General features: G+C 42.3%; 1 protein-coding gene across 7 annotated transcripts in view; it reads left to right on the top strand.

Moving 5' to 3' along the window:
- The first annotated feature begins 9,307 nt into the window (after positions 1-9,307).
- The window catches only part of CEP83 (centrosomal protein 83), a 35,366-nt gene continuing 24,829 nt past the window's right edge, over positions 9,308-19,844 (top strand). Inside the window, exons 1-4 of one of the 7 annotated variants that reach the window (XM_050935091.1) lie at positions 9,308-9,514; positions 15,827-16,096; positions 16,654-16,804; positions 19,631-19,741. In XM_050935091.1, the coding sequence (XP_050791048.1) occupies positions 15,945-16,096; positions 16,654-16,804; positions 19,631-19,741 (414 nt within the window). In that variant the 5' untranslated portion in view covers positions 9,308-9,514; positions 15,827-15,944. Of the gene's footprint in view, positions 9,515-14,734; positions 15,028-15,826; positions 16,097-16,653; positions 16,805-19,630; positions 19,742-19,844 lie in introns of those variants that run through there. The other 6 variants (XM_050935085.1, XM_050935075.1, XM_050935047.1 and 3 more) reach the window with 6 other exon arrangements.

Genomic DNA, 19,844 nt, shown 5'->3' with positions numbered 1-19,844 from the left:
ACAAAGACATCTGTACTCGAGTAGAATATGGTAACTACCAACAAGTGATCTCCATGTAAAATGAGAATGTAATGGTCAAAGTAACTGTTTTACACTTGACTGATAAATCTGGCTGACTCCAAATCAGAAATAGCGAGGTCTTACATAACAGATGCAGTACATTACCATATTGTCTTTGTATTGGAAATTAAAACACATTTAAAAATCACAAGACATTTCTAAAGTAAGAGAAAACAAAATGCTTCTCAGTGCAAGTTAATACAGCCCTAACTACTCTGTCAATCAGGCACTTTCATCTTTTTAGGTTCCGTTCTGAGCTCTATCTAAAACCATACCAATGTTCCATTGGCTGTCACAACCAATAGCAATTTCAAAATCTTTCTCCATGAGAACTGCTCAAATTTCTTTATGGATCTCACATCTTCTGTCAAGTCTCCCCATCTTCTTCCCTTCTCTTTCCCTGCTGCTGTCTCAGTCCTTTGGTAATCTTTCCCTCATGTTCTATTTTAATATAAATTTAAAAAACTAATTAAAAATGCTTCAAGATACCATATTTTTCCTCATTTTTACTTCAGTAATTTGCATATGTCCTGTACTACTTGCTGACTCCAATCTTCACTTTCCCAACTCTTCCAACATTTTGTATTTTTTTTCTCATGTACCCTTAGCTGTGGTAAGCCAGGGTGCCTAACTTGTGTTAAGGAAGTGGAAAGTAGCCTTTAATATGCTCATGGCACTCAATCCCTTTAAGTGTATGCCAAACTCTTTGAAACTCCCTCTCCCAAAATATGTTGAATTCTTTTCTCTAGCTGATTCTGGCTGGCAATCAAAGAACCATTTCATTATGTTATGATCACTCTTGCCAAGTGTATCTTCACTTTCAAGATCCTTAGAAAGTTAATCATAATTGGTTGGAACTGAGTCTAATAACCCTAGTCATTCTGGTTAGCATCCTGACTGCCTGAGAGATAAACACATCTTTGAAAGCCCCAAAGAATTTGATGGTAGAATCCATACCTGTTGATTCCTGAAGAGTTAATTTCCCATGACAGTTACCTTCACTGTTAGCTACCTTTCTAATTTCAGCCCATTGATCCAAATCAAGGGGTTTCTTTAGGGCTTCCCACACAAACCTAGTGAAAGATGCCCACATAAATTTAGTTCCACTGTTGTCCAAAGTCACTGATACTACTCTGACTGGATACTATCCTATTCAATTTCTTCCTGCCTTATCTACTATAAGTTCAGTCCTTCATGTAACCCAGTGGTGCTGCTTGTTTTATTAAGCTCCAGTTATACTAGTTCTGGCTTTTCATAGATAGCTATTGAACCTGGCCACTGCTTGTTTAGTATTAAAATGCCCAACATTAAGAAGTGGAACCGCTACTGGAATACTGTGTCCAGTTCTGGTATCAACATTTCAGGAAGGATGCTGATAAATTGGAGAGGTCACAGAAAGAACATTGAGAATGAATAAAGGGTTGGAAAACATGCCTCACAGTGAAAGATTCAAGGAGCTCAGTCTGTTTATCAAAGATAAAGTTAGGGGGTGATTTGGTCAGTCTATAAGATCCAGATGCTTAATGTATTTAGGCTCGTATTCTATTCTATATAGGTTTTCATACCATGCACATCACCATAGTATCTGAGCACTTTCCAGTAGTGCATTAAGCAACATGACTACACACATCTGTCACATATTGTTTGTGTTCTCATCCTCCTCCCCAGAGGGAGAAGCATGTGGAGTTGAGTGTTGTGTTTTGGTAGGGTGGGTTTTTGTTTTGTCTGTTTGTTAAATATAGCTGTTGCTATGTGTTCATGTTTGAGAAGAAAAGATCAAAGAAATGTGCCTTGCACTTGGAGTGGAAAGTGACAAGGTTTGTAGTCCTGGGGGAGTTTATTCCTGTCTCATACCATCCCTGGAGAAGGTTCTGTCTCCTGCATAGACAAGCTTTACTCTTATTGTTGAGAGTTGCATTGTGCCAGAGGAGTGAAGTTGTTGACCATGGTCTTAGGGCTTGTCTACATCACAAAGTTGCAGCGCTGGTGAGGGGGTTACAGCGCTGCAACTTAGGAGGTGTACACATCTGCAGGGCATCACCAGCGCTGCAACTCCCTGTTTGCAGCGCTGGCCGTACTCCCGTTTTGTCTCGGGTGTAGAGGATCCAGCGCTGGTGATCCAGCGCTGGTAATCAAGTGTAGACACTTACCAGCGCTTTTCTTGACCTCCGTGGAATAAGCAGGTATCCCAGCATACCTGAGGAAGCCTCTCTGGTAATCAAGCAGGTCTCCTTCCCCGGTTTGTTCTCGCGTTCCCCGAACCCCCGAGCAAGCAGGTCTCCTTCCCCGCGGTTTGCAGGGGGGTTCGGGGAACGCGAGAGCAAACCGCGGGGAAGCAGGTCTCCTTCCCCGGTTTGCTCTCGCGTTCCCCGAACCCCCGTGCAAGCAGGTCTCCTTCCCTGCGGTTTGCTCTCGCGTTCCCTGAACCCCCGTGCAAGCAGGTCTCCTTCCCTGCGGTTTGCTCTCGCGTTCCCTGAACCCCCGTGCAAGCAGGTCTCCTTCCCTGCAGTTTGCAGGGGGGTTCGGGGAACGCGAGAGCAAACCGCGGGGAAGCAGGTCTCCTTCCCTGCGGTTTGCTCTCGCGTTCCCCGAACCCCCGTGCAAGCAGGTCTCCTTCCCTGCAGTTTGCAGGGGGGTTCGGGGAACGCGAGAGCAAACCGCGGGGAAGCAGGTCTCCTTCCCTGCGGTTTGCTCTCGCGTTCCCCGAACCCCCGTGCAAGCAGGTCTCCTTCCCTGCGGTTTGCAGGGGGGTTCGGGGAACGCGAGAGCAAACCGCGGGGAAGCAGGTCTCCTTCCCTGCGGTTTGCTCTCGCGTTCCCCGAACCCCCGTGCAAGCAGGTCTCCTTCCCTGCAGTTTGCAGGGGGGTTCGGGGAACGCGAGAGCAAACCGCGGGGAAGCAGGTCTCCTTCCCTGCGGTTTGCTCTCGCGTTCCCCGAACCCCCGTGCAAGCAGGTCTCCTTCCTTGCGGTTTGCAGGGGGGTTCGGGGAACGCGAGAGCAAACCACGGGGAAGCAGGTCTCCTTCCCCGGTTTGCTCTCGCGTTCCCCAAACCCCCGAGCAAGCAGGTCTCCTTCCCTGCGGTTTGCAGGGGGGTTCGGGGAACGCGAGAGCAAACCGCGGGGAAGCAGGTCTCCTTCCCCGGTTTGCTCTCGCGTTCCCCGAACCCCCGTGCAAGCAGGTCTCCTTCCCTGCGGTTTGCAGGGGGGTTCGGGGAACGCGAGAGCAAACCGCGGGGAAGTAGGTCTCCTTCCCCGGTTTGCTCTCATGTTCCCCGAACTCCCGTGCAAGCAGGTCTCCTTCCCTGCGGTTTGCTCTCGCGTTCCCCGAACCCCCCTTGAAGCCGCCCAACAGCGCTGCAGTGTGGCCACATCTAACACCACTTGCAGCGCTGGTTGCTGTAAGTGTGGCCACTCTGCAGCGCTGGCCCTATACAGCTGTACTAATACAGCTGTAACAACCAGCGCTGCAAAATTGTAGATGTAGACATACCCTTAGTCCCAGAATCTTTCGTCTTTTAGGTATTCTGAGCCCAGGCCATGGAACGCTTCAAAGATAAGGACTGAGACCTTAACTTGATTTGAAATTCTATGGGAAGCCCGCGTAGGGAGCAGAGGACAGATGTGATATGCTCATTGTAGTCTGTGTTGCTGAGGAGAGAAGCATTTTGTACTAGTTGGAGTTTCCTAAGTTCCCATTGATTTCAGTGAAAGTTAGGAGCCTAAATACTTTTCAGCATCTTTGCATAAGTACCTACATTGAAGAGACCTCTATTATCAAATCTCTGTTCTCAATCTAGCAAAGAAAGATATTACATGAATCAATGCCTGGAAGCTGAAGCTAGACAAACTCAAACTAGAAATTTTTAACAGTGAGGGTAATTAACCCTTGGAACAATTTACCATGGGGTGTGGTAGACTGTCCATCATTCAAAAGTTTTAAATCAAGATTGGATGCTTTTCTAAAAGATATGCTGTAGTTCAAACAGGAATAAATGCAGGGAAGTTCTATGGCTTGTGTTATACAGGATGTCAGACTAGGTGATCACAATGATCCTATTGGCTTTATAATCTATAATTTACAAAAATTTGCTAAACAAGCTCAAAATACTAAGAGGATCCAGAATCACTTAGTGTAAAATTTTTCAAAAGCGCCTAAGTCCTATTTTCAGACGTAACATGCTCTGAGACATAGGCGCCTAGATTTTATATTTTTTTTTAATAAGGCAATTTTATAACTTCTTCCAGATAAACAAATATATATTCATAGTCAAAACTTGAAATACAGTACTGTAGACACAGACAGTGTCATTTTTAAATGAACTTTGAATGCCAACAGAATGAGCTTAATCTGGTAGTGAAGCAGAGTTCAGTTTAAATGAAAATTTTACATTAAAATAATGTAAGGGAAAAAGAAAATATTGCAATTTACTGAATTGCTTAATCACCCTTGAACAACAAAAAGCACTATAAAATCCAGTTTTGAGGCCAGTAAAATCCTGTCATCTGTTTTCTAAGAAATTAGAAGACAATGTACATACAGATTGCATGGGGACTTGAATTGTCTTGTAAATATGATTTTATTGCATATGTGCAGTGTACTAAGTTGTACTGTTGGTAGAAAGCGCTTTCTTTCAATGAATCTATCTCCCTTCCTTTTTTGTAAGATAATGCTGACTAGACAGTACCGAAGTGTACTGAAAGCTGTTTATTTTTATTGACTGAAAATATTTGTGTCAGCATGTAACCTTTGTATCTCGTATCACTTTCATTTTGTGCAGCATGGTGTAAAAATGCATCTATTAATGTATGTAGTGTATTTGTATATTTCTTGGTGTGGTCATGATTGCTCAAAGGTGCCATTAACATTTTTTTAAAATAAAAGTACTTTACATTTAATTTGCTGTTAAAAGTTCATTTTCTTACAATTATCATCTGATTAGTCAAATCCACCTCCCTATAGTGCTTTCTCTGTCCATAACTACATTACTTAATGGAGACCATTCTCCAGTTTCAGAATAGATGAAAACTATTCAGATTTTGATTTTGAGTGCTATACCCTGTGGGTGTCAAAAATTGAGATCTTGGATTTTATTTACAGCTATGGCCTGGCAGTGGTGTAAAGGTCAGAGGAGGAACCACCACTAGACTTTTTTTCCCCAAATTCAGTGTGAACATGATATGTGGTGAGTTGGTTTAATTTTATCAAGTGTTTGGAGTCATTTGGGACTTTTTCTCTGGGCAATTGAAATAGAAGCTTGAAGTTTGTTTATTTATTCTAGTGTCAGAAAACAGGTTTAGGCACATCACCAAATATTTCTCCTGTTGAGAATATATTCTTAGAATGTTCATATTAAGTATAACAATTCTTAATTGAAAAAACAAGTGCTCATGAAAGGTGTTAGACTGACAGCCTTTGGGACTAAGGTCATGTATACCCAGACCACATACAGCACAGACATAAGCAGTACCAGCAGGCCATTTTGCTCTGTGGCTATGCATCAAACCTGCTGTTGAGGAAATGGGATAAAATCGTTTTCATGTCCAGTCAATTGCTTCCCCTTCCAAGTAATGCCAGTTTTAGTGCTAGGTTTTGATGTGAATGTTAAGAGAATCAAGGCTAACTCATTTCACAAACTGTAGGTTGTCCTCAGACAGTAATAATTTTTGGATGCATGTTGGTGGCCCTGAGGAAAAAGTGCTCTACATTACTAACTATCTGACTCAGCCCTCATAAAAGATTTTATATGCTTGTACACATATAGCACCAAATTCAGCTTGTTGAAAATGAAAGAGGCATCAGCACTGGGGTGGTACAAAGCATTGATTATTTGTGTAGCAGTAGCACAAGGAGGCCAGGGCCCAGTTGTGCTAGGCAGTGTACAATACCATTCTGTAAAAGGATGAGGGTCCTTGCCATGGAAGAGTTTACAGTCCAAGACAACAGTTTGATACTAGAAACAGACAAGAGTATATATGAAGAAATAATTAGATGATGCTGGTCAGCATGATAACCAGTGGCTACAGAAAACAATTGTCAAGTTTTGGTAGGCATCATAGCAGAGAAATGTTTTAAGGGAGTATTTGAAGGACAACAACATAGTTATGCAGATATTTACAGAGAACTCCACCCACACATAACAAGGTTACATGTTGGAAAAGTATTTAAATGGCCAACGTAACCTGGGTTGTGGAGATGTCACTGAGGTCAGAATGTGGTGGGGCTGATGATGATGCACGATTCTGGTCCCCTTGATGTTGACACCAGTCCTCCCACTTCAAACACCAGTCTCCAGCAAGGCAAAACGAACTGTACTTGACCTTTAGGTAGAATGATCAGGGCTGACAAAAAAATGTTTTCCTTTTAAACTGAACATGTTTGATATGGAAATTGAGAGTAACAATATATATGGAACCCCAGAGGCCTTTTTTTAAACAGGCATTTTTCTGAGAACTACACTTTACAGTCCTATAAAACTACTGTGCTTTGCATCCAAAACAAAAATCTTAACTTTTTAAAACAAAATCTTTGACTTTGGAAAAAAACTTAATCTGTATTCATGTTATTGTAGTATTACGGAATATTGCTACAGATTTAATGCTTTTCTTCCTAAAAGCTCCACTTGTTACCATTTTGCTACTGAAATTATGAAGATATTTATCATAACCTTATTATAAAATTCTATATAAAATCATACATTTTTACATGATTTCATCTAAAGAGAAATATTCAACCATTTTTCCTAGACTTATTGTTCTTGATCTTTGGGAAATAATTGTCACACCTACTAGCCTTTTCCATATCTAGGATTACAGCAACCTCTAGGGGAACGAATTGTAACTGTAATTTTTTATGCAGATCTATAAAAACATTCTGGTTACATTTAACTTTGTTGGTTGGTTAGTTGGTTTGTTTAATGGTGCTAGGAACATAAATGAATCACTCCTTGTGATATACAAAGTGAAGCCTTTTTTAATTCATTCCCTATTGAAAGGAAGGGCATTACTAGACTGGGATGATTAAGGACTTTTCTTAGTCAAAATAAATTTTTCAAAATATGTGAAAGATTTCATCAAAAGTACCTGATAACTGTTTTGACTGCTCTTACTGATTCATAAAATAGAAGTCCATTCAAATATAAATGAACTGGCACTATTAAGAATACTGTGAATGTATTTGTTCTTGTTAAACAGTTGTATAATGGGGTGCTGGCATTAGTAACATCCACCTGCCTTTATGATCTGGACTTAGCATTGTTGAGTACAAAATATGATGTATAGCTATCGCCTTACTTGTCTGAAGTATTTAAAAGAGTTAGACACTGCAATTGTCAGAAACTGCTTCAAGCTGTGTAAATTTACTTTAATTACAACCATTTTTGTTTTATTATTCCCTCTTCTTACCCCAGAAGCACATCTTAGGAATTAAGGGATTCTGGGTCTGAAATGTGGTATAATAGCTTGATCTTGTTTTTCAGTATTGTCTGCAATGCATTTTGCACATTAAGTTTTGTTGTTCTGCAGAGGAGTTACCATGAACACAGGCATACAGCAGTTGAGCACTTTCACCTATTTTCTTTCATTGTCAAACACTTCTGCAATATAAGCAGAACCCGAAGAGCAAATATACCTTATCATGTATACTGTATTTAATGCAATAATTAACTGGAGCAGTGTTTCCCAAACTTGGGACACTCCAGGCTAATGGGGGCTGCTGGAAGCAGCAACCAGTACATCCCTCAGCCCATGCCGCTTCCAGCAGCTCACATTGACCTGGAGCAGTGAACCAGGGCCAAGGGGAGCCGTGATCGGCTGGATCTGCGGATGCGGCAGGTAAACAAACCGGCCCGGCCGGCCAGGGGCTTTCCCTATACAAGCGGTGTCCCAAGTTTGGGAAACACTGAATTAGAGGTATATACGGCAGTACTGCTGGAAGTACCCTGTTGGCATGATCTTGCATGGTGCATGTGAAATAACAGTGCACGGGGGTGGGGGGTCACTGTTTTCAAGAGCTTGACCGCACACTGGAGGGGATGGAGTGGGGAGGGTTACCATATTTCAACAATCAAAAAAAAGGATGGGGGAGCTCTGCCCCCATCCACTTCCTGCCCCTTGACTACCCCCCTCAGAACCCCTAACTGCCCCCTGCTTCTTGTCCCATGACTGCTCCCTCCTGGGACCTCTGCCCCTAACTGCCCCCCCAGGACCCTACCCACTACCTGTCCCCAGACTGCCCCAACCCTTATCCACACCCCCAACCCCAGTCAGACCCCTGGAACTCCCACACCCCAGCCACCCATTCCCTGCCCCCTGACAGGCCCCCGCCCCATCCAACCCTCCCCCTGCTTCCTGTCTGCCCCCTCCAGAGCCCCCCTGTCCCTTCTCAACCTCCCCCGCAGCCCCCTTACCCTGCAGGCTGCCGCTCAGAACAGCGTGTGGGGCGCCGCGCTCCCCAGCTGAGGGCACAGCCCGGTCCCGCCCCCGCAGAGTGAAGCGGAGCAGCCCGCTGGCCAGCACGGGAGGGGAGGAGCTCGACGGCGCAGCCCGTGTAGTGAGGGATAGTGCTCCCCTCGGAATGTGCCTGTCGGCATTTGCTACATCAGGGAGCAGTTTAATCCAACAGCAGCTTCTAAACATCTCTAAGTGTCGATGTGCTGCCGGCAGCACTCTCCTACGGGGCGCAGTATCCTACACTACACCGGAGCCCCATGCGAGTGGCACTATCCGGCCGGCTGCCCGGTCAGCCGCACCGCGCTATGCACGGGGGGGGAGGGAATCCCGGACATTTTTAGATCTTTACAAATTCCCGATGCTATTTTTAACCCCCAAAGCCGGACACGTCCTGGAAAACCCGGACGAATGGTAACCCTACAAACGGGCATCGCTCCCTGCTCGATACCAGGCAAAATCCTGTTCTGGGTTTATCCCGAGGCCCGCGGATAAAATCAGACCAGTGACCGCCTTCCTCTGCACCCCTACGGGGGGAGGGTGGCTGACCCGACTCCCGGGTGTAGGCGGTGCCGCGGGGGGCGGACTGGTAGCTTTCCCCGCGGAAGGGGCAGCGCGGGTGAAAGGCCGGCGGGGCCTGTGGGCGAGGAAAGCGGCGCGGAGCCACCCTTGCGCTGCCGCCGGGCCGAGCCTTCGGGCTTTCAAGGGGCGCGCGAGCAGACCGGAGCCGGCCGCGGGCAATAGAGCGGCCTGGCAGCGCCCTTCCCGCTGGGGGCGGGGCCCAGCGTTCGCGCGCCTCAGGCGCGAGCCGGTTTCCAGGGCACTCTCGCTTCTCGCTCAGCGCTTCCCCCTTCCCACGAGGCTTAGCGGCGTCAGTCTTATTGGGAATTCCGGGAGGCTGACGGGTCCCGAGTGGGGTCACAGGCGGGCGGTATGGGGAGGGGGCGGGGCGGGCGGCTACAGCGGGAGGCGAGGCGCCATTTTTAAACCTTCTTGGCGGCTGCTCCGGGTGAGTGAGCGGGTGGCTCAGGCCTTTGCGTGGCGGTGTCCTAGTTGCCCCGCAGAGCGGTCTGGGCTCTGCCGCGGACGGGGCTCGGCGGTTGGTTCGCGGGTCGCCCTTCTCTCCGCGGCCTGGCCCCGTGCCTGGCGGCTGCTTCCCCCACCCCTGTGCCTGGCCCTGCACAGGGCCTGGCCCCAGAGCTCCAGTCCCGGCCTGACGGGCGGCGACCTGCCCGGGGTGAGCGGCACAGAAACCGGCTGCGCTGGGCGCACGTCTCCCTACCTTGCAGCTGTGCTGCTGGAGCCCAGGGGCTGACAGCCGCGGGCACCTGCTGCCAGCGCTCGCTTCAGGGTGCGAGCCGCTCTCGGCAGCTGTCGCCGCCTGACGGGAAAGGCCCCCAGGCCTGTGCATCAGCACGGAGGGAGCGTCCAGGCGAGGACCAATGACTTGGCAACCGGCGAGAGAAAATCTTGTCAATTGTGACCTGCGGGTCGATGGACCTTGAGTTCGCTCATCAGCCTGGGGGCGGGGGCGGGGGCGGGGGCGGGGGTGGATACAAATCTCATGCATGTTCGTGAAAATGGCTTAGCTCCTGTAACGAGTCCCAGAGGTTACATCAACACAACTTGGGGCTGGTCCACACTACGGGGGGGAAATCGATCTTAGATACGCAACGTAGCTGAAGTCGAATATCTAAGATCGGATTACTCACCCGTCCACACCGCGCGGGATCGCTGTTCGTGGCTCTCCCTGTCGATTCTGGAACTCCGTTGGGGTTGATGGAGTTCCGGAATCAATATAAGCGTGCTCGGGGATCGATATATCACGTCTAGATGAGACGCGATATATCGATCCCCGAGCAATCGATTTTAACCCGCCGATACGGCGGGTAGTCTGGACGTAGCCCTAGTTGGTTGCAGTCGCTGTAAGGGACACTTGTTTTTCTAGTGTAACAGAAACTAGGAAGTTCCCTAGGGTATATCACCTTATCAGCACTATTATACTTATCTATTGCTTCTGTGATGGCTTTAAATAGCCCATTGCTGTCTGAGAGCCATACTTCACACACTGTTAGGAAAGAAGTGGCTAGACTGTTGAATTGAGATTGGCGTCTCTCTTGCCACATATGTAAGAGATTTATGAATATTTTCCAAAAGGGGTGAGGTAATATCCTGGGAGGACAGGGCGACAACTACACTGCTTACAACAATGTATTGATCTGTGTCAGAGTTCCTGAGTTAACTGCATGTCCAACCTCTTTGTGGCCTCAAGACACCCCACTTAGGTCACAGGCCTCTTGCATTCATCTTTCTCTGGGTGCAATCCCATGATTCGCTTCCTGCAGATTGGGCCTTAGGGTGCAGACCTTTGCTATTTTTTGTGATCACCTCATTAGGTCTGACTTCAGTTTAACACCTGCATTTCTGTTCTCTCAGGCCAATGACAGTTATCCAGTAACAAGCCAGCTTTCATAAAGCGAAGTACTAGTTATTCAGAACAAAATGTTTTAACAGAAAACATATCTTAAAGCAATAAACAGCTTATATGAACTGACATACTAGGTGGTCCTTCGTCTTCCATATGGAGACCCTGCTAGGCTTAAAATATTTAAGAGCCTGTGTCAGTTCTTGGGTGGTATCCCTGTCCTTTCTCAATCAGTTGAAAGGCTTTCTGCTAAGGTCTTTGAACCAGGTCAAACCAGTCCATGTGCTTTTTCCCTAGGAGCGTGAAACTACAAAAAGACTTGTTAGCTGGATTGTTTCAGTACTGGATATTTGCATTAATTACTCCCCATTGTCTTTAATTCTTGAATGAAGCATTCTTTATCATACCCAATTAGCCAGGAATACAGTCACGAACAAGCCCATACAGATACATCTTACATTTATAAAGTTAATACAGTAGTATTTGAATATGCCACAATTCCATAGCATTATGTCTGTCCCTTCTCAATATAATAGGTGTTGGATATTCAAATATTCCATAGCATCTGTTATAAAAATATTTATGTAGGTATTTCTTCTGCATTCCTCACTGTGGCATCTAAGAAAGTTACAGATTTTAGAAGTAAATACAGTATACCAAAGAATCTTCTATATCTCTCTCCATTCGCTGTTCCTTGTTGGTGGGTGGGTGTGTTTGTTTTTGGTTTTTATGGGAAAGATAGGTCAAATCAATGACCTTCATGGTGGTTCTAATTTCTCCGAGTAGTGAGTTCCTCAGTCATTGCCAGAAGAGCTGTGTTTCCTGCAGCAGAGAGTCTTATTCTTTTAGGCTGATGATAGTACTAATTCACAGTAACACAGGTGTACTGAGAGATCATGGGAGGTGATCACAGGGAGGTGGTATTGGCTTTGCATTCTAGAACACTGAAATAAGTAGGTAAACAGATTATTCTGTACATTATATGAAACTACTGTTAAACTTTACACTTACAGTAATAACTGAAGAAGAGGGTGGTTTTTTTTTTGTTTTTTTTTTAATGTCTGATACAATTAGTTGACACAAGGCAGAATACTACTTGTCCTGTTCTGCACTGGCCAAAAATTATGTTTAGCCTTGTTATCTAACTTCATTGATCATACGAGTGTTCAAATATGGTAATATTTTGTAGGTTAGACCAGGCTATAGTAATGAAAGCAGAGCCTTGAATGAGTTATGCAGGTAATCCTAAACAATTGCCATTGAACACTGAAACCACCATTATGTAACTTGGTTATGTCATATAACTCAGAGTGATGCTTTGGAGTTTTCAAAATTTAAATTAGTATGATTACATAATCTTCTCTAAATTTAGGTTGACTTACCGTAGTTACCATTTACAACAGTTAGTAATAAAAATTCTATCAATATATTTTTAAATAACTGTTTTTAAATAAGATTTTTTTTTTTAATGAACGGTGATATGGTGACTTAAAGGCCTGATATCTCTGAATTTGCCAGGACTTGAAGCAAAGATTGTAGTCGATTATTAAAAAACAAACAAAAAAACCAGACACATTCTAACCCTCTATTTAAGTGAGAAGGACAATAAGGGACAGAATTAAGGTGATTGGAAGTTTAGCAGATAACTTATTCACATTAGCCTTTATTCTCCTCTGTAACATTATTTTAAAGTTAGATATTTAGCTTTTTAAAGGGATACATACACTCTTACACCCCTTGATCGAAGAATCAGCACTCATTCCTATTGGTGTACAGACGCAGGATGATGTAGTAAAAGGTTTTACTACATCATCCTTTGGGATGGCTGTTTTAGTCAATCACAATATGCCATCATATACTCTATATGCCAGATATTTTACAGAAAAACTATTTTTAGAAATGCTTGAGTTTAAATTTGAACTATATAAATATTTCATATTCCTCTTTTTCTAAAGTTAGATGACCTTAGTTATAATAAATAAAACTGTACAGTCCTCAGAGGGAGAGAGAAATTATAACTAATTATAACTCTCTTTTAAAAAAAAAAATCCTGAACTCTGTATGTATTATCTAATCATGTTGTGGATTTAATGTATGATTTATGGCTATAAGCAAGTGTCTTCCATTAGCTGGAAGTGATGCTTGCCTTACTAATGTAGCCTTAATAAGGCAATTCAATATTATCCACTTATCCAAGAGTGAATATTGCCTGTCCTGGAGCATGCACTAATGTGATTTGGTGAAAGAAATACCGTGTTGGGATGGCAAAGGAAAGAAACATTTTGGCATTTTTTTTGTTTTTATAATGGTGATTTTGGATGCGGACAAATTGAGAGTCCTGTGGAGGGCAATGAAAATGATCAGGGAGCTGGGGCACATGATTTACGAGGAGAGGCTGAGGAAGCTGGGATTGTTTAGTCTGGGGGGAGGGGGAGAGATTCGATAGCAGCCTTCAACTACCTGAAGGGGATTCCAAAAAGGATGGAGTTTGGCTGTTCTCAGTGGTGGCAGATGACAGAACAAGGAGAAATGGTCTCAAGTTGCAGTGAGGGGAGGTCTAGGTTGGTTATTAGGAAAAACTATTTCACTAGGAGGGTGGTGAAGCACTGGAATGGGTTACCTAGGGAGGTGGTAGAATCTCCATCCCTAGAGGTTTTTAAGGCCCTGCTTGACAAAGCACTGGCTGGGATGATTTAGTTCATGTTGGTCCTGCTTTGAGCAGGGGGTTGGACTCAACCTCCTGAGATCTCTTCCAACCCTAATCTATGATTCTGTGATTAGATTGAATATTAGAAGTCACTGACCATGGATTAATCAGCAATGTTTATTAAATGGTCTAAGGTGCATGTTATGTGCAATTTAGCACTTGGATGGCAACTGTGTGTACTTATGCAAGTCACTAACTTTAATGGGACAATGTAAAAGTGTTTTTAAAAACTGACAGCTTCAGACTTTTATGCAGGTTTTAAAATCTACCACAAGATGTCACTGTAATCTAAAACAGGGTTATTTGGTTATATAGGTACCACTTACTCTTTTGACATTTAAAAAACCTGTTTTGTAAACTATGCTTCTCTTTCCTGTTCTCAGAATCGGACCTTCTCAATATCCAGTTAAAACTGGATACTGAGTTAAAATACTCAGTGTCCAATATCCAGTTCTTCCTTATGAAGTGTGTCACTGCAGTGTGGAACTGAGGATATATAATTTTCCATTTCCCAACTCTCTCTCAGTTTCTCTTTTTTTGATGGCTGGTGTGTTCACAGAACCTCCACCTTGTCTTATTTGCTTCAGTTTTAGGCTCGTTCTGCTTGTTTGTGGGGGGGGGGGGGGTTTCTACTCAAGCAAGGTAGTCGTCTTGACCAAATCTTTTGGGAGACTCAGATCCATTTTTTGGAATTAGGAATGTTTTGCTTATTTGCTTGTTCCTTATCTCTGAAAATTGCTTTCTCAATTCTGACGCCTTTACAGCTTGGGACTTGGAATTTAGTTTCATGACAGTACAGATCTGAGTCACAGTAAAGTTGTGTTTTAATGGTGCCCCCCATAGTCCTTTTCAGATGGAAACTCTTGGCTTGGAAATTCCTGTGTGTGTTGTCTTGTATTTCTTCATTTGGAAGGTCTGCCTAAACACTTTTTGTAGCCCTCAGAATTTTGATCGGTTTTTGACCACTTTTCCTTACACAGATATTGATGCACCTATTGAAAAATATTATGCAATTGTGCTTGTAATCGCTACCTGGTCCTTATTCTTGCTCTTGAAAAGCCTGGATTGAAAAGTAGATTGCTTATTCAGAATTTGTTTTACTGAAGGATTAGTGCTCAGAATTGGAAAAGCAGAGGCAGGGAGAACAGTCACAGGAAGAATAGCCATAGTCCTTTTCCTCACTGGATGGCTCAGTTCTAATTTCTTCCTCCTCTGGGCAAGTTTGGACAAGACAAGTCAAAAGAAAAACCAGTCACTTCCGGCACTTTGGCTACAGTAGCACTTCAGCTGTTACCAACACTGCCCTCACTATTAGTAATGGTGGGAAAAATTTCAGGAAAGAAATTAACATCAAGAGAGCCTTGGATTTCATACCATCTATTTTTATAATGTATGTAATATGGCATGTTGTTTTTTCTCTGTGTGGGAGGCATGTGATTTTTGGGTAAGGTCTTGTAGATTGAAACACATTCTTCGGGATAAAATTGTTAGCATTAAAATGGATCCACAAGAGTTTAGTGAAGGTTGGAATGCTAGAAAATGAGTTACATGTAAGGCCCTAGTTGAATCGTGGGATGATTGTCAATAATTGTGGCCGAGCCGTGGATAAGAAGTGGAAAATTACAGAAAAGTAATAACAGACCTTTATAAATTTGGAAAAGCCAGAGAAGACCTATTTGATTAAGAAAAATTTGCTGGAACAATATAAACACTCAAGTATTATGTTATGCCTGCTAATTTTTTTTTGATAATGAGACATTTTGCTGCAACTATATTGCTGTCATTAATGTCCAAAGCTGATAGCGGGAGGCTAATATTGTGAGATCTGTAATTTCTGCAATATCACAAATTACCGGTAAGTAGGGCCTTATATACAGTACTTCAACTATATTTGAAAACAAGTTAAAGTATTTGCTCTAATGATACCTAAAGTTGAGCGAATGGAACCAGAGTGGAGGCAATAAAAATATTAAAAAATAGAATAGCAAATAGAATTATCTTTGTTAAGACTCACGCATTGTCAACACTGGGATTTTACTCCCCAGTATAGCTGCACCTGTGGCTAAAATCAGAGTAGCCAAGATTAAGGAAGTTATGAAGCTTTGTAATATGAAAGCATAAAATAGTGTTTGAAGCCTTTTGAACCATGAATGACTATTACTAATTAGTTGCACTTGTGTTTGTAACAGGTAATTTGGCCTCCTGGGATGCCATCAAGAGAAAAGGTGGAGGTAATCCTTCTGAAGGTGGTAGATTTGGGCTGAATTCATTTTTACCTGGTTGTCAACTCAATAATATTTAGCCAGGATGGATACTTTCACCAGCATACTTCATCCAAGAAGTGGAAATAGTGATCTTGCTGGTTCACAAGAAGAAATACAAAAACTTTTAATCGATGAAAGAATGCGGTGTGAAAATCATAAAACAAATTATCAAACTCTAAAGGCAGAGCATACAAGGTACAGTACTTTACATGTCTGTTTTCCTTATTTTGTTTGAGCTGTTTTGTTTTTTTTAGCTAATAATCTGTCTGACTTTAATTTGTAGGAGTAGCAGTACAAGTGTTTACTGGATCCAGTCATGAGTTCTGTAAATTGCTCCATTGAGGAAGGGCTTTGATTGTTAAAATACTCAGTGTCCAATAGAAATGTACATTACTACTCATTTGTGCTTAAGGACAAGTTTGACAGTTAGTTTTCTAAAATAATACTTTGTTATTTACACAATAACAATTTAAAGGTCTCAACATATGCGAGGTCAGGGTTCTGAAATATTCAGTGTATCTGTAAATATGAAGTAATTTCAAGAATTTAGAATGGTAACCATGTCAAATGTATTTTGGGGGGAGGACGGAAATGATACCTGGTAGATATTTTGTCAGATTTGATGTCTTTTTACTTTTGCTTCTGTACTTCTTTCTTATGCTGAAAAATCTGAAGTCACAGAATAACAGATCTGTTTTTAGAGGGTAAATGGGCAGTCTTAGTATAAAATAAAAATACTGTATATTTTGCAGGTTACAGGATGAGTATACGAAATCACAAAATGAGCTCAAACGGTTGTTAGTTGAAAAGCAAGCCATCCATGACAAATTTCAATGTCTTCTTGCTGAGCTCCGAGGGGAATTATTAGATAAAACTAGGGAACTAGAAGAACTGAAGATGCAGGTGAGACAGTGGTTACCAGAACTTAATATGAATTTCTGTAGAAACATTTCTGTAATATATCTTTATCAATGTATTGTGCGTTTTAGCTTTAGTTTTTCTTTCTGCTTGTAATTGGATCTATTACAGCTATGTCCTCAAATCACAAATCCTCTTGTAATTTTACTGCAGGAGCACAAATGAAATGACAGTTAAAACTTCTGGTACCATTTAGATCTTCTAAACTCTGTTATCATGCATTCCATGAATAGTAGTCTCTATCAGTCTCTTGAAAAAGTGCCACTGATGGCACACTCCTTCTTTACTATGTTCTAGTATTAATAATGTCAGGTTCTCTCCTTCTCCGGGGATCAAAAATTAGTTAGACTGGTTATGAAGAAGGATGAAGAAAATTAGGGAGGCGCATATCTCTTCCCTGTGTCAATAGTGCAGCTGGGATTCTGCTATCCTCACTGGGATTTCAGTCAGCTTATGCAATGCATTGGGCCCTCTTGCTCTGTGAGATGGTGACACAAAAAGAAAAGAGTCTTACATCCTGTGAATGAAGACCTACTGAAGAGAGAAAATTAAGCTTCCATTTTCCTTCAGCCTCTTTTCTTCCTCTCCCATCTGTCGTTTTTATGAACTTTTATCAGCAGTGCTTGTTTTCAGCCAAAGATACTACTTCTGCAATTTGTTGACCGAGAACATATTTTCCCTATTGCTAGCCTCTTTAGTCAGATCGGTGCCTCATAAAGAAAGCTTTTTCACCTGTGGCACTCAAGGTCTGAACAGGTTCTGGGAAGAAGCTTATGAAGATGCCACTATTCATCATTTGTTTTTTAACTATTCCAAGCTGCAATATAGTGCGTGCTTCAGCACATACATTGTACCTGGTACAGTGAGGTTAGCTAAAATTCAAATTGTGCAAATCACATGTTGACTATCAGGATAGTCTTTGGATGTCAATGATGTTTTCAGTAACTATTTATCATTTCCCCACAGTTTGGAAAGACTAGAGTTGACTTTCCAATGACTCGTCCGTTCTGTGACCAGTGTTGATCGGAAGGTGTTTTGGTAGTCAGCGGGAAGGTTTCATGTAAGCTATTCAGCTGCCAGTGAAATAACTTTCTAGCATTCTTTTTGAGCAAACCTTCATCTCCTGTATTGAGCCCTCTTCTGCAGATCAGCATTTGCCTCAGATTCTTCACTTACTTTTTGCCTGTGGTATCAGCCTTCCTGCAGTGGGTTGGCTTTCTAGTGATCCTGTTCCTGTCCAATCTACTCAAATAAGTTCTTCCTTAGTTTCTTTTACAACTGCAATCTGCTTATCAGACTCCGAGGGTTTGTGTGATCCAGCATGACACATGAATCACAAGAGCTTTCTAGTTAACATAAAAACATAAATTCTTAGGAATTTAACAGAATGTGGTCAGGGAAAGGCTATCCTGTGTGACTGAAAATTCTAAAGATCTTCTGTCTACCCACAGTTCAGTATACTCTGAATGAAGAAGAAAAGTCTTTTGATGTTGCTTCCAGAGCTGATCTTCAGGGTCTGAAGCACTTCAGGGGCCCAGAATGGCAGAAGAAAAGTGGAACTTGTCAGAGTTGACTTTCCAATGACTCGTCCGTTCTGTGACCAGTGTTGATCGGAAGGTGTTTTGGTAGTCAGCGGGAAGGTTTCATGTTAGCTATTCAGCTGCCAGTGAAAGAACTTTGTTCTTATAGGAGGCAATTGAGAGTTGGTGCAGGGAGCTACTTGGCCATCCAGCATCTTGCCATGTTGGATTTAAGCCATTATGGTCTGCTTTTCTGTAAGAATTCTAGGGGCACTTGTTCTTTTGTTTGTAGGACTCAGGTTTTATTCCTGTCAAGGTGGAGAGAGTTCTTAAAGGCAGGCTATTTAGTTTTAAAAAAACAAACAAAAAAACAACAACTTTTTTAGTGAATTGGCCTTATCTGTTGGCATATTCTACTAAAATCAAAATGGAGATATTTTAAACACTCTTCCCACCTCTTTTCCCAAAAGTCTGTTTGTTTTAAGTAGTAATGCCACATTTCTCTGGTTCTGCAGCTACCAATGAAATCCAGTCAAAATTCAGTGAAGGGTTCAACCTGTTGCCAATCTGATTTGATATATGCAAAAGCTAGACACCAACAGAAGTTCAAAAAATTGCTATAATTTAAGAAATACTATATCTCAGAGCAGGATGATCTGTATTCTTTAAAAACAAGCAACAAAACTCTTTTTGGGCCCTAGTGTGAGAACCGTAACCAGAAATCTTTCACTCTTCATCAGGAAAATGAGAATGCAGTAAGACCATGCCCAGTGCACTTTTCTGAGGGCTTTTTCTTTTCTGCCCTCATCTGCTTATGGATGTTTCCCTGAATCAATTCATAATTTTTTAATCTAGTAATAAAGAAAAGAGAGCAAATCACTGAAAAAGCAGAATGACAGTGGGAAGAAAACAAGTCCTTCACTCTTTGAGCATTAGACTTGAATTACAGCAATTAAGGAAGAAGGCAATAAAAAAGGTAGTGAGTATACTGTAAGGATCCTGAGTGTACCTTATCTGAACAACCTGAAAGATGATGTAGTGGCTGGATTTATTTCATATATATTTAATATTGTTAACCTTTGCAATGTTAAATTTTTCTCTAGGAAAGCACATCAATTATACCTGAATTGATTAGCTTTTTATGAAAGTAGGAAAAAATTAAAAATAAATTTTATAAATGGCATATGTTCATAAATAACTTTTTTAAATTGTATATGAAATGTTTCATTGCTCAACGTTTGTTTTACAATATGAATTGCTTAATATGTCTGTTTGGTTAATTATTCTACAGTACATTTGTTTACATCAGGTACTAACTCCTCAAAAGCTTGAGTTGTTAAAAGCACAAATACAACATGAATTGGAAACCCCTATGAGAGAGCGCTTTCGGAAACTAGATGAAGTAAGTAGTAAGACATATTTAACTTCTCTTTGTCTAGATTGAGGGAGGGCTTGTTTGATATTTTGCTTGGCATAAAAATGACTTATGAAAAGATCGTGGGGAA

The sequence above is a fragment of the Gopherus flavomarginatus genome, chromosome 1 (genome assembly GCF_025201925.1).
Source record: "Gopherus flavomarginatus isolate rGopFla2 chromosome 1, rGopFla2.mat.asm, whole genome shotgun sequence".
NCBI classification, from domain to species: domain Eukaryota; kingdom Metazoa; phylum Chordata; order Testudines; family Testudinidae; genus Gopherus; species Gopherus flavomarginatus.
The sequence above is the reverse complement of the archived record's forward strand: the minus strand, read 5'-3'. Positions and strand labels throughout refer to the sequence as shown.